Here is a 15,494-nt window from a genome sequence, read left to right as displayed (position 1 = left end):
CTCTGCTAATATTGCAGATTTGACCAAGAAGATGAGACCAAAAGAAAACTTGCAAAAAAGAAGGATAAAAAGTTCCAAGATACGGTATATATTCCATCCATATTAACAGCTTATAACAAGCAAATGCTCTTTTCTCACAAGCTGATCCACACAGGCAAACCTTTCTATCCACAGAGAACGCCATTGAAGTCAGTGGTGCTCTACATGAATGCAAAGATTCACCTGCACAGATGAGCATGCAGAAGCAGGCCTATAGTCTTTAATACTGTTAGATATCTTAGCTAGTTATTTGTTTCTGGCCCCTGACATTATTCAAAAATGCATCTTCCTTTCATCTGTCTCTTATTACATCTAATTGTGGGCCTGTTTTGTTTTGGGGTTCTTAACTTTTGCTGTCTCTGGAGCCCCTTCACCTTCATGGGTCTTATGAATCTACTTTTTTCTTCCATCCCTTCTTGGTGCATGTATTGTTGGACATGTATTATTGGTGCATGTAACTGTCTTTATTCTTTTCAGAAGCAGATAGTAAATGTAGACCTTATGTTGGAAATGACATCTCCTTTGGCAGCTGTAGCCCCAGTCATTGAAAGGGAAAACAAGAGACACCACTACGTTAACATGACCTTACCAATTGATGTTGTTGTATCTGTTTCTCCAGAAGAGCCATGGAGGAAGTAAGTATAATATATCTTTGAGTTGTATTTTTGAGTTTGCTTTAGTTTGTTCTTTGTCTTTGCTTTCTAAATAAAATTGTGGATACTAAAGCTACATCAGCTTATAATTTAGCAATTTTCAATATAGGTGGGATATGGAATAAAACTGAAATCTTTTCAGAGTGTTTGAAAGCCCTCACAATAGATATTCCTTGGTTTAATGAGTGTGATCTTGTGACAATCCCATTATCTATAATGAATTCAAAGTTTATGATTAAGGCTAAGATTTAGTCACAGGTATTTTTAGTAAAAGTCATAGTGGACAGGTCACGGGCAATAAACAATAATTCATGGCCCGTGACTTTACTATAAATACCCATGATAACTAAATCTCTGCTCCTGGGGCCTCACTGCTCTGGGGGCCCCCTGCTCCAGCAGTGGGGGCTGACTGCCGCAAGTGGCCCACTATTCCAAGGCCCTCGGGGACCGCTCTCCTGAGGGCCTCCGGGGCAGCTGCTCTGGCTGCCCCTGGGACCGCTGCTTCTTGGGTGGTCCCTGGGGTTGCCCCCAGGACCAATGCTCGGGCAGTCCTTGGGGCCAGTCACACAGGCCACTGCTCAGGCAGTCCCCAGGGCCAGCTGCCCAGGGCCACACAAGCAGCAGCCAGTGCGGCCGGCCCTGGGGACCACCCAAGTGGCTAGCCCCGGTGCAGCTGGCCCTGGGGTAGCCCCCAGCACTGCTGCTTGGGCGATCCTTGGGGCCAACTGCCCGGGGCCGCCTGAGCAGAAACTGGTGTGGCTGACCCCGCGGCTGCTCCAGCAGTGGCCAGTGTGGCTGGCCACAGGGCGCCTGAGCAGCTGGCCCCAGGGTCAGCCACTCCAGCTGCAGAAGTCATGGAATCCATGACTTCCGCAACCTCCATGACAGAATTGCAGCCTTATTTATGATGGATTAATATAACGGTATTCAATTTCTATGTTGAAGTGGTAGTGGTATATTTACATTTTATTTCACATATAGGGTTTTATTATCACCTAGTGTTATGTGATTTAATCTTCATTAGGGTTTTTGGAGCTAATTGGTGTTTAACATAATGTCTGATAATTGGTGTTTAACATAATGTCTGATAATTATGCCAATTCTTTATTCACTCAAAAAAAAATGCAGATTGCTAGGAAAATACTCAAGATTCTTTTAATTACAGTAAATACACACAGATATATGTGTGAGAGAGAGGAATGTTTGATAAATGCTTGTTGTCTCAGTACTGCGCTTAGGAAGTCACACATGCACCTGGACAGGCTGAGGTGGAAAACAATACAGAAGTGATATCCACAGCACTCTTTCCTTGGAGCTTCATCCTGCAAGGTGCTGAATACAGTCGTTACAATCCAGAAAAGCATTTAGGCACATGCCTAACTTTATGCACATGAGTACTTCCAGTTCAGCTTGGGTGATTTGCTGAATTGAGGCCAAAATATGCAATACTTTCTAGGGTTGAGTCATTGGAGTGTAGCATCTTTGTACATATGAGTTGTGAGCAACACCTGACAAGGCTCTGCTCACATCTGCTGATATGGGCTGAAGGAGGGATAAGAGCAGCAGATGCATTAAACTGGTTGTGGAGGTGGGTATAGCTTTGAGAATGAGCCAGCATTGCTGGTGTTCTAGTTCGTAAATATTTTCCCTTATATCTCATAGTGTACGAAATCTCCTGGTGAATGCAATTCATAAGCAACTAACTGATATGGAAAGATGCATTTTGAAATATATGAAGGGAACATCTATTGTGGTACCTGAACAATTGCACTTCATGCTACCAGGAAAAAAGCACCTTGTAACAATTTCGTATCCTACAGGCATTTTAGATAATCGTCTAGAGACTTACAGAAAGGTAAAGTTGGCTGCTGTAGACCAAATATTGACAGATCATGATTTGTAATTATGACCGAAACATATATATATTTGGTTTATTGAAACATATTTTTAATGTGTTCATCGGGCACTTTTCTTCATAAACAGAAGTTTATGGTTATTTGTATAAGAGAACCTATGTGGATTTGTGATAACTGAGGCGGTGGGGGAGCTCCCTTATGGACACCCAGCCAGCCAGTTAGCTGTAAAATCCCTCTTGGTGTCTGTTCTCTGCTTGCTTTACCTGTAAAGGGTTAACAAGCCCAAAGGTAAAAGAAAAGGAGTGGGCACCTGACCAAAAGAGCCAATGGGAAGGTAGAACTTTTTAAAATTATGAAAGAAACTTTTCTTTTGTCTATTGTTCTCAGGGCCGGCTTTAGCAAGTGCGGGGCCCGATTCCTGGGGCTTGTACTCACTGGGCGGCGCTCCCAGTCTCCGGCAGCACTTCGGATTGCCGGCCAGGGGAGGGGGGTCGCGGGGCTTGCCGCGCTCCAGACGGGGCCGTGGGGCAGCTGTGCTCCGGCCGGGGTCACGAGAACACGGGGCTGCCGCGCTCTGGCTGGAGCTCCAGCCGGGAGAGCGGGGCCACGGGGCTTGCGGCGCTTCGGCCAGGGTCGCGGGGACGTGGGGCGGCCGTGCTCCGGCCGGGGTCGCAGGGCCACGGGGCTGCCGCGCTCCGGCCGGAGCTCCAGCCACGAGAGCGGGGGGCCGCGAGGCTTGCCGTGCTCCGGCCGGTGTCATGGGGCCGCGGCACTCCGGCCAGGGTCGCGGGGCCGTGGGGCAGCCGTGCTCCGGCCAGGGCCGCGGGGCTTGCCGCGCTCCGGCCGGGGTCACGGGGCTGCGGCACTTTGGCCAGGGTTGCAGGGCCGCAGGGCTGTCGTGCTCCGGCCGGAGCTCCAGCCGGGAGAGCGGGGCCGCGGGTCTTGCGGCGCTCCGGCCGGCGCTCTGGCCAGGGGAGCAGGGCCGCCGAAGATTTAAATTTATATTTAAAAAAAATTAAAAAGGCGCGGGGCCCTCTTAGGCACGGGGCCCGATTCCGGGGAATCGGGCGAATCAGCCTAAAGCCGGCCCTGATTGTTTTCTGTGCTGGAGGAACACGGGGCAGCAATGCTGTAGCAGGAATGCTGTGTAAGGTTTGAATCAGGTATGAAAATTCATCTTCCATACCTAGAAGAAATTAATTGGATAGGGAATGTTTATACAGACACAATCAGGTTTATTTTTTATTTTGGCTTGTGGATCTCCTCTGTGCTAACCCCTGATGCTTTTGTTTGCTTGTAACCTTTAAGCTGAAACCCCCCAAGAAAGCTATTTTGGGTGCCTAATTTTTGGAATTGCTCTTTTAAAATCTAGCAAAAGCCTAAGTTCCAGATGTATTTTTTTCCTTTTTGTTTTTAATAAAATTTACCTTTTTTAAGAACAGGATTGGATTTTTGGTGTCCTAAGAGGTTTGTGCATGTTTGATTAGCTGGTAGCACAGCTAATTTCCTTTGTTTTCTTTCTGAGCTCTTCCCCCGGGTGGAGGTGGGGGGTGAAAGGGCCTGAGGGTACCCCACAGGGAGGAATTCCCAAGTGTTCCTTTCTGGGTCCAAGGGTTTTTTTGTGTTGTTGTTTTTTCCTTTGGGTGGTGGCAGCATTTACCAAGCCAAGGTCAGAGAAAAGCTGTAACCTTGGGAGTTTAATACAAGCCTGGAGTGGCACGTATTAATTTTGAGAATCCTTGCAGGCCCATACCATCTGCACTCAAAGTGACAGAGTGGGGAATTCAGCCTTGATAGATTTATACAGGAATTCATTAATTAAAATAGTGAGGATCTTCATGTACATGTGCTTGTATAAGGATTGTTCAGTTTTCTCTGTTTAATTGTGTTTTCACTCAGTTGCCAGATGGTGTTTAAGATATTATATATATTTTTTAAAAATAGAATTTGCTCAAAATGTGAGCTCATTTAATACAAGCCTGGAGTGGCACGTATTAATTTTGAGAATCCTTGCAGGCACTCAGTGACAGAGTGGGGAATTTTCTTTAATTTATAACATAGTCAGATTGTTTCATATTTCTTTATTCTCAGTACTATTTAACATTGTATATTATTTTCATAAAATTAATCTCTTTTTGATTGAACTTTTTGCCATACATCTATTTGTAATTGAGGCCCCAGTGCTGCAAAGAGTTTTGTTTCTTGCTGGGTACCGTTCACTGATGCTGAGTCCCATTCACTTCAATGAGTCTTTGCAGTACTGGCGTGTTAGTGTTAAACACATACATTCAATATTGATTATTCTAGAGGTTTTAGTATGTGACAGTTTCTAAACTGCTATATTAAAAACAATATTGGTTATGAAAACTTAACTACCATTTGAAGTAATTTTTTTAAAGAAACTTGAATTATTCTCTTGTTCGTTATCCCTTCATTTTGATTCTGACTTGCATGTAGGAATTACATGAACTGTTCCATCTGCCCTCTGATAGACCATATTTAAGAAGAGCGAATGCTTATCGCTTTCCAGATGAACCGTATAAAGATGGATATCTCAGAAATCCACACACATATCTCAATCCACCTGGCATAGAGGCTGGTATGGTAAGTTTCACTTGTGGCATTTATAGGAAAATGCTTCTTATTTTACATAAATCTTGTTGATAATCATAAATCTGGTGTCATAGCCAATGCTACATTTCCATTTCATGTAGTCACCATGGTAGTCTTTTTACTTGACTAAAATTTCTGACTGTACGTGAGACAAATACTGAAAACTAAAACTGAAGAAGGTAGGGAAATTAATCCAGGCTCTCATTCTTTGCCCACCCTTTCTAGAGATGCTGTCATCTCTAGGTAGGTTGACAAGTTTCAGAAGTTGGAACCTGGAAGCTCAGTTTTTTTTCCGTCATAGTAAGGAGAAATTCATTTTATTTTTAAAATATTTGGAAACTGTGGACTTAACTGCAGTGAACTAAAGCTATAGACAAACACTTCAATGTGAGTGTACCCTTACAAGCCATTTTGACAGCTACAGCTGAACCACAACAGTCAAAGGATTTGGTTTTCAAGAGTCTCTGCCAACATTCTCAAACTAGGGTCTACAAAATGAAACACTTTGAGAACCAAGCATTGAAGAGAGTTTGTGAAACAATCTCTCTCAGAAAAAGTGGTCTGTAGAATGAAAAAGCTGGAAAACCTTTGGCCTTAGTCATGGATTCACAGGATGAGATTTGTGACCACCCCATCCTTTCTCATACTGTTAAATGGAGATGGATCCCAGTTGGAGGGAAGTGGAGGTCCTAGGGTGATCCTGGTGTAGAAAAGAAGATCCCAAATATGGAAAAAGTTGTGAACTGCAGTTCTATTCTCATGCTTCATAATCTGCTCTGTCCGCTAAGACCTTATAGCAACAATCTTAATTGAGGGACTATATTGCTGAGTGTCCTGTGATGACAGGTGAGAGTCTCAAGAATGGCACTGGTAATCTTCATGAATTATAATCTTGAGAGGAGTTTGTGGGGGGGGGACTGGAGGACTGTGGCTCTTTAATTCTCTTCCTTGTCTCACCCCTTATCTTTACCTAAATGTGTCATTAAAATCCTTCAGGGAAAGGCTCAAAACTGTCTTTTATTTCCATTGTATATTTTTGTTTAATGTCTGGTAGTAGAGAATGATGTGGGGTTTATTAGTGTCTTTAGATCTGCTCTGGCAAAATGTTAAGGTACAGTACTCTGTTTTTAATTCTATTATTGCTTTTATTATTAATTTTGGTGTATGGATGGCACTTTACAGACATAAGACCAGGTCCTAGCCTCAGAGACTTTACAGTCTAAATAGATATTGCAAAAAATAATTGTATGAGATCTCAGGCAGTGAAGGGGAAGAGACAACATTAAAAGAAAGGGACTAAGTATTGCATTTACCTTTTCATTAAGGTGCTCGAGAGGCCTTGGGATAGGGATAAATAAAATTATTATAATGTATTATTGATAGTACAGATCTTGGTGTTAGAATAAGAGTTTTCTAAAACTCTGTATCTCTGCAGCCGTGTCTGTTGCTCCCTCCTGCTTCTCTGCTGCTCCTGCTGCTATACTATGCTGCTTTGCCTGTAGAAACTGCTGTGAGCAGTACTGTAATACTAGGGAGAGGACAAAGGATTAAAAGCAGCAAGAATAGCAGCTACCAGGAGGGGTCAGAAAAAAAAAGGCATGCCCCCTTGCAACTTCCTTGGGGATATACTATAGAGTTTTAGAATCCGTGCGGTGTACAGTAGTCCAGTATTGATACAGAATAACTCTATCAGGTCAAATTTGCCCCAACCAGGCAAACTGGTTGAAACTATAGTAAAGAACAGAATTATCAGACCCATAGATTAACATGATTTGTTGGGGAAGAGTCAACATGGGGTTTTTGTAAAGGGAAATCATGCCTCACCAATCTACTAGAATTCTTTGAGGGGGTCAACAAGCATGTGAATAAGGGTGATCCAGTGGATATAGTGTACTTAGATTTTTCAGAAAGCCTTTGACAAGGTCCTTCACCAAAGACTCTTAAGCAAAGTAAGTTGTCATGGGATAAGAGGGAAGGTCCTATCATGGATCGGTAACTGGTTAAAAGATAGGAAACAAAGGGTAAGAATAAATGGTCAGTTTTCAGAATGGAGAGAGGTAAATAATGGGGTCCTCCAGGGATCTGTACTGGGACCAGTGCTATTCAACATATTCATAAATGATCTGGAAAAAGGGGTAAAGAGTGAGATGGCAAAATTTGCAGATGATACAAAACTATTCAAGATAGTTAAGTCCAAAGCAGACTGTGAAGAGTTACAAAGGGAGCTCACAAAACTGGGTGACTGGGCAACAAAATGGCAGGTGAAAGTCAGTGTTGATAAATTCAAAGTAATGCACATTGGAAAACATAATCTCAACTAAACATAAAAAAATGGTGGGGTCTAAATTAGCTATCATCACTCAAGAAAGAGATCTTGGAGTCATTGTGGATAGTTCTCTGAAAACATCCACTCAATGTGCAGCGGCAGTCAAAAAAGCTAACAGAATGTTGGGAATCATTAAGTGAGGGATCGATAGTAAGCCATAAAATATCATATTGCCTCTATATAAATCGATGGTGCGCCCATATCTTGAATACTGCATGCAAATGTGGTCACCCTATCTCAAAAAAGATATATTGGAATTGGAAAAGGTTCAGAAAAGGGTAACAAAGTTTAGGGGTATGGAACAGCTTCCATACGAGGAGAAATTAATAAGACTGGGACTTTTTAGCTTAGAAAAGAAACGACTAAGGGGGGGATATGATAGAAGTCTATAAAATCATGACTGGTGTGGAGAAAGTAAATAAGGAAGTGTTATTTACTCCTCCTCATAACACAGGAAATAGGGGTCACCAAATGAAATTAATAGCAGCAGGTTTAAAACAAACAAAAGGAAGTATTTCTTCACACAACGCACAGTCAACCTGTGGAACTCTTTGCCAGAGGATGTTGTGAATGCCAAGGCTATAATAGGATTCAAAAAAGAACTAGATAAATTCATGGAGGATAGGTCCATCAGTGGCAATTAGTCAAGATGGGCAGGGATAGTGTTCCTAACCTCTGTTTGCCAGATGCTGGGAATGGCCGACAGGGGATGGATCACTTGATGATTACCTATTCTGTTCATTCCCTCTGAAGCACCTGGCATTAGCCACTGCAGGAAGACAGGATACTGGGCTAAATGGACCTTTGGTCTGACCCAGTATGGCCGTTCTTATATTTTTTGCAGATCTTTCATCTATTCCAATTTCTGTCAGCTCTATTTTACATATATATGTACATCTGACTCTGTATTTACTTATAGCATGTTTTGTAACCAGATCGGACAAACATCTTTACTAATGTGGTCTGATAGCCATTCCTCTGCATGGGGCTAAACATTCGATCAAGTGATCTAATTGGCTTAATAACTAGATGTTACTGTGACCTGTTAATTTAATTCACAGTGATTCAATCAACACTGCATTTGGCATCCATACTCTAGCTAGAGCATGATCCGAAATGTCTGTACCACCACTTCACTGGCCTCTAGGATTTGCTAAGTTTGAATTCATCCCCTAACGTGAGTCATCAATATGCCAAGTAAAACATTCTGACTGTGTTCCTGAATTTACAGAAAATTGCTTACAAGTCCAGTGATGACTGAATTGTAAAAATGCACTTTAAGGATTTCTCCCTTGTTCTTTAAAAAAACCAAACAAACCAAAACCTTCAAGTTACGTCTTGGGCATGGGGAAGCAAGAAGTCACACAGCTATGTCTCTCATGAATCATAATCAATTATTTGAAAACTAACATACCGCAAGTGTCAAAATCAAATAATGAATATTCAGCTTCTGAGACAACAGCTCCTGAGATAGAGATGTTTGTTTGTTGTCTTTTCTTTTTCTGTTCAGGTGTATTTGGTACATGGTGTATATAGTTATCATCATTATATGCAGGATCGGATAGATGATAATGGCTGGGGATGTGCCTACCGGTCTCTGCAAACTATCTGTTCATGGTTCAAACATCAGGGTTACACAGAGAAATCTATACCTACACACAAGGAGATTCAACAGGTACAGGACAAAGAAACAGACTGCATTTCATGTGTATTTACTGTATTTCTCTAGAAAAATCAATTAATGCTATAGAACTGATTATTAAAAGTACTATTCCATTGATTTTAACATGCTTTATGTAATAAACTCTTTTAAAAAAAAATCTAATTTATGTTTCTATTTTCTGATCCATTCATAGTTACTATTCACATTTATCTGTAAGACTTCTGAGTATCACTTTTAGAACATTTTGTTGTAATGGATTCTGTTTCCAGTTATGTACATTAAATGACTGGCATTAAAATAGTTTTCCTTTTCTTCAAAAGAATTCCAGGAAATAAGATTTTTATTATAAGTTCTTTTGGTTGGTATTCTCTTGGAATCTCAATCATAACATAGCCAAAATACACACTCACAGCGTTTACCAAATGGGAGAGATTTAAGGGCCCAATCCAATTCCATTAAAGTCAATTAAAAGATTCCCTTCTGACTTCAGGGGAGTTGGATCAGGCCCCAGATTAATAAGGACTGATTTAGTCCTTTCTTATTTGGCAGACGTCATGTGTGCATGAGGGTATTTTTTCTCTTTGGAATGTTCCTGAAATGAACATTCTCTTCTTTGTGAGAGGTATGCATGTGTGTCTTATATGTTCAGTTATGTTAGTACCATTAGAGAAACAATGCATGTTTGATTAGCGCATTCTGTACATCCAGCAGAAACTTTTATCTTTAGTGTCTTGTGAAAATAGTGTTTTGGGTTAATTTGTTTATTTAACAATTTTAGCAGCATAGTGATTTTGAAAGTGTTTAGACTACAATAATACTTAGCACTTATACTGGGCTTTCTATCTGAATCTTTATCAGATTATAAAAAGTAGAAGGTAGCTAAAATGTTGACTGTTAACCCACTTGAGAAAAATCAAGATATGTACATAATTTTCAGTATTTTATGTAAGAAATAGAATTTGAATAAAGTTACAGTGAATGTAAAATAAAAAATCACAAGAGTTGTAGATTAAATATACAGTTAAGATTTTTTAATCAAACTGTAATTGGCTATATGCACAGAATTTCTAATATATTATAAATACTCTCCTAACAGATATAAGCATGTTGAAGGGAATTCCAGGAAAAGTGTGTTAAATGTAAACAAGAAGTTAGACCCAATATATAACTAGTATTTGTGTGAAATATTTGCCTGTAGTGCTATTCTAATTTTGCAAAATTTAAGAAAATAGTAATATTTCTTCTTGACCATTTTTTTCTTCAAGCTACATTTAGTGACATTTATTTCCCAGCTGGTGTTTGAAAAAAGAAAATGTTTCTAACATGGACAGAAAAAACGTTACCATTTTTAAACAGGATCTTTTGTTTCATTAAATATTCAATCATACCTGCATTCAGTAAATGTTTGCCTGCTTTTGACAAGTTAATTCACATATACTATAATATTTCTGGAACGTAAGTGGATATTATAGGTAGAAACTGTAAAAATGTCCATTACATACTGTTTCTTTTTTTTCTTTATGGGATGTGTGTTACAAAGGCACTTGTTGATGTTGGAGACAAACCAGCTGCATTTGTTGGGTCGCAGCAGTGGATTGGCTCTATTGAGGTACAACTTGTATTGAACCAGTTATTAGGAATAACTTCAAAAATACTGTTTGTCAGGTAAGAATTAATATTTGTTAGTTTTGTGTGTCAGTTATTAATTCTTTATTGGGGGAAAGTGCTGGGATGAAGAATGGATCACTTAAGAGACTATTAGTAATAGGATATTAACCCCAATCCTGCAAGAACCTACTGCAGGTGGCCCCTGCACCCAGCCCCACTGAAGTAAGGCACAGGGGATCTGTCTGTGCAGAGGTCTTTGCAGGATTGGGTCTAAGTTTTGTTGATAAATTGTAGTCAATTGCTTGACCGTACTCTGGTTCGTTATGATAGATACTTAAGAGTTCAAATAACCAGTGTCAGTCAGGTTTATTAATATGGTACAGGAAAAAGCGTCTATACAATACCAGTCTCTGAAGAGCAGTCCCATGCAGCAATGTTACATTCACCTTACGCTAAGAGGGTGTTTTCCAAAGTTATGCCCCTAAAGCCATCCTTTTATACCCTGCATGTTTACCAGAAAAGTATACCATATACGTCATTTAGTCAGCTTTTTGTCTTGTTTGTTCTGGTACCATGGTGTGCCCAATGTGTTCCAGGTTATGATGCACTCTTATTTTTGTTTTGAGTGCATTCCAGGTACTAAGGGGGAGGAAGGCACTTAATGGACTTGTGTGGGCAGCTCTTTTCCTGTTGTTATAAAGAAATAATTATCCCTCCTGATACTTTAGAGTTTTCCTATCTATTCAATCCAAGGCTTATGTCAGCTAATGCAAGCTGTTATGGGATACTTAGCATAAGTGTTCAGGATTATAACAAAGGTGCAGGCTTTAACAATTACAGGATTACAACAGTCTAGGCTATATAGTTGCTATAGTAATACGTAATATGTATACTTAAATGTTTAAAATATATGTATTGCAGGTGGTTATAATCAGCATAATGAATATGTTTGGTAGCCAGTGTATGTTAGTCAACAGTTTGTAATGACTGCAAATTGGTTAGTGGCATGTGCAAAGGGAATTGGTAGCCTGAGTTCAGTGCCCAGGGTATAAGTGCTCATGCACCAAATGGATTCCACTGCACATGTGTAGAGAAATAAGCTAAGGGAGTTGAAAGTCAGCTATGCCTCGTAAGGCCTGAGTGGCTTAAGGAGGAATATTGCAGGCACCGAACCTGAGCGCTGCCAAGGCTCTGTGAGTTTAAGTCCACTCTAAGCAGGAATCTGAAATAAAAAGGAGGCATGTTGCTCCAGTCTGACTCTGGTAAGGGTTTTTTGTTTTGGGAAGTATAATCTGAGTACTGCAGAATATTCAGAAAGTCACTGAAACTATTTATTTTTGAAAAGAAAATAAATACACATGCAAATGCTCACTGGTAAGGGAGGGTGATTGGGGTGGAATAGTAGGTGAGAATCAGGGGAGAGGAGTTTGGGGTTCAACAAGGAGGGGGCAATTATGGGGATGGGAATACTTGAGGATGTGCGGGTAGGAGAGGGTTTGGTGAGGGGGAGCAATAGGGGCTACATGGAGCGTGAGGGAAGGAGTGGGAGACTGGGAAGGGAGACATGGGACTGTGTGATGGGGGACTTGCAGAGAATAGGGGCAGAGGATCCTGCCAGCTCCACATTCCCTCCCATGTGTATGCCCGAATCTGGGGCTGCCTCTTTTGGCAGAGTCTGAGCCTCTCTCTATCTGTATGTGTTTGCCAGGATCTGCGGGGCCCAGAGACCAGGGGACTGGTTGACTTTGGGCAAGTCAGTTCCCCGCTCTGTGCCTCAGTTTACCATCTCAAAAATGGGGATAATGATGTAAAGTTCTTTGTGATCTACTGATGAAAAGCACTGTATAAAAGCTAGGTCTATTGATTATTACTAGCCATAGTAGCACATCAACTGCAAACATAGGTGAAAACTATCATTGCCTAAATGAACATTAACTCCTACCAACAAACATTTCTCTTTCAATTAAAAAACTTAGGAGATTAAATGACAAATACTTCATTAACACAGAGTTATGCTTGCCCAGTGATAGCTTGTGCCCTTCCAGAACGTCAAGTTTAGCAAAACTCAAACTTCTAAAAACCAGGGAATGCAGAGTTATGGTAAATGCGCAAGCCTTAACTCTGCCCCCCTGGAGCCGGCAAGAGCCACCAGGCAACTTTAACTCCTTGTTAACAACGGGTTTTGCCATTAAATAAGAATGTAGATTTCTCTCTGGTTGAGAGAACCCTGGAGCTGTTTAGTTGAGGTTCTTAAACCTTTTCCCTTAAACCTCCAGTTTGAAGCCACCATGAAGCTGTTGTCATGGTATCTTTCTTTTCACTGTGAGGCACAGCTCCCAATAGGCATCTTTCAGTGACACTGTCTGAATTGGATAGAACTGATCATACTCTTCTCTATAAATTATATTGGGTGGTTGCACCAGCTTGTGTGAGCAGAAATATTAAGTTTTACTCCAGTGTGGTTTTCCTATATTATAAAACTCCTGGTCCTGCTACAGTGTTGTTATGGGCGGGGAGGAGGGATGTAATAAAATATATTTTTTTAAATTCTCATTATATAGCATAGGAATTACAAATTTATGTGGCTAAATAGTGAAAGAGATAAATAGGAAATTAAACCTAATAAAGAGGACAGTCTAATGCTGTGTTTCTTATACAGCCAGGGTTCTGAGCTAGCTTCTCAGGGAAGAGAACTTGCTAATCATTTCAAGACTGAAGGAACTCCAGTTATGATTGGTAAGCCTTTCACTATTGAAAAATGCCAAAGAATGTTTGTTGGTCACTTCTGTCAAGGTTTATTTTCATATACTCTACTTTAGTGAGTGTATACAGATGAACTTCTAGGTATCCAGAACAACCCGAACATAAAAATGGCCATACTGGGTCCATTGGTCCATCTAGCCCAGTATCCTGTCTTCCAACAGTGATCAATGCCAGATGCTTCAAAGGGAATGAATAGAACAGGGCAGTTATTGCATGATTCAGCATTTGGCAGTCATGGGATAGCATACCTAGCCATTGACGGACCTATCCTCCGTGAACTTATCTAATTCTTTTTTGAACCCAGTTATACTTTTGGCCTTCACAACATCCCCTGGCAATAAGTTCCAAAGATTGATTGCATTGTGTAAAGAAGTACTTCCTTTTGCTTGTTTTAAACCTGCTGTTTATTAATTTCATCAGGTGACCCCTGATTCTTGTGTTATGTGAAGGGATAAATAACACTTCCATACGTACAGTAGACCCTCAGAGTTACGAACACCTTGGGAATGGAGGATGTTCGTCACTCTGAAATGTTCATAACTGAATAAAATGTTGTGGTTGTTCTTTCAAAAGTTTACAACTGAACATTGACTTATACAGTTTTGAAATTTTACTATGCAGAAGAAAAATGTGCTTTTAACCATCTTAATTTAAATGAAACAAGCACAAAGACAGTTTCCTTTCTTTGTCAATTTTTTAAATAACTTTTCCTTTATTTTTTTAGTAGTTTACGTTTAACACAGTACTGAACTGTATTTGCTTTATTTATTTATTTTTGTCTTTGCTGCTGCCTGATTGCATGCTTCTGGTTCCAAATGGTGTGTGTGACTGACCGATCAGTTCGTAACTCTGGTGTTCATAACTCTGAGGTTCTACTGTACTTTCTCCACACTATTCATGATTTTATAGACCTCTATCATACCCCCTCTTAGTCATCTCTTTTCCAAGCTGAAAAGTCCCAGTCTTTTTAATCTCTCCTTATTCGGAAGCTGTTCTATACCCTTAATCATTTTTGTTGCCCATCTCTGTACCTTTTCAATTTCTAATATATCTTTTCTGAGATGGGGAGACCAATATTCAAAGTGTGGTTATACCCTGGATTTATATAGTGGCATTATATTTACTGTCTTCTTCTCTATCACTTTCCTATTAGTTCCTAACATTGTTAGCTTTTTTGACTGCCACTGCACATTGAGCAGTTGTTTTCAGAGAACTACTGTGTCCACAATGACGCCAAGATCTCTTTTTAAGTGGTAACCGCTAATTTAGACCCCATCATTTTGAATGTATAGTTGGGATTATGTTTTCCAATATGCATTAGTTCTCATTTCTCAACATTGAATTTCATATGTGATTTTGTTGCCGTCTCACCCAGTTTTGTGAGATCCTTTTGTAACTCTTCACAGCCAGCTGTGGCCTTAATAATCTTGATTTATTTTGTATCATCTGCAGACTTTGCCACCTCAGTGTTTACTCCTTTTTCCAGATAATTTATGAATATGTTGAATAGCACTGGGCCCAGTACAGATCCCTGGAGGACCCCACTATTTACCTCTCTCTATTCTGTAAACTGACCAATTATTCCTACCGTTTTTGTTTCCTGTCTTTTAACCAGTTATTGATACATTAGAGGACCTTCCCTCTTATCCCATGACTCCTTACTTTGCTTAAGAGCCTTTGGTGAAGGATTTTGTCAAAGGCTTTTTGAAAGTCAAAGTACAGTATATTCAATGGATCACCCTTGACAACATGCTTGCTGACATCTTCCAAGAATTCTAATAGATTGGTGAGGCATGATTTCCCTTTACAAAAGCCCTGTTGACTCTTATCTAACAAATCATGTTCATCTATGTGTCTGAGAATTCTTTTCTTTACTATAGTTTCAATCAGTTTGCCTGGTACTGAAGTTAGGCTTACCAGCCTGTAATTGCCAGGATTGCCTCTGGAGCCTTTTTTAAAAATTGGCATCACAT

The 15,494-nt window shown here is 40.3% G+C and overlaps 1 protein-coding gene across 1 annotated transcript in view; it reads left to right on the top strand.

The window, feature by feature from the left end:
- UFSP2 (UFM1 specific peptidase 2) overlaps positions 1–15,494 on the top strand; it is a 28,172-nt gene that overhangs the window by 7,277 nt on the left and 5,401 nt on the right. The window contains exons 4-10 of the mRNA XM_065404952.1: positions 18–84; positions 517–674; positions 2,355–2,547; positions 5,006–5,152; positions 8,998–9,162; positions 10,691–10,815; positions 13,418–13,494. Coding sequence (XP_065261024.1) covers positions 18–84; positions 517–674; positions 2,355–2,547; positions 5,006–5,152; positions 8,998–9,162; positions 10,691–10,815; positions 13,418–13,494 — 932 coding nt within the window. The remainder of the gene's footprint in view (positions 1–17; positions 85–516; positions 675–2,354; positions 2,548–5,005; positions 5,153–8,997; positions 9,163–10,690; positions 10,816–13,417; positions 13,495–15,494) is intronic.

The sequence above is a fragment of the Emys orbicularis genome, chromosome 5, assembly GCF_028017835.1.
Source record: "Emys orbicularis isolate rEmyOrb1 chromosome 5, rEmyOrb1.hap1, whole genome shotgun sequence".
Classification (NCBI taxonomy): Eukaryota; Metazoa; Chordata; order Testudines; family Emydidae; genus Emys; species Emys orbicularis.
The sequence above is the reverse complement of the archived record's forward strand: the minus strand, read 5'-3'. Positions and strand labels throughout refer to the sequence as shown.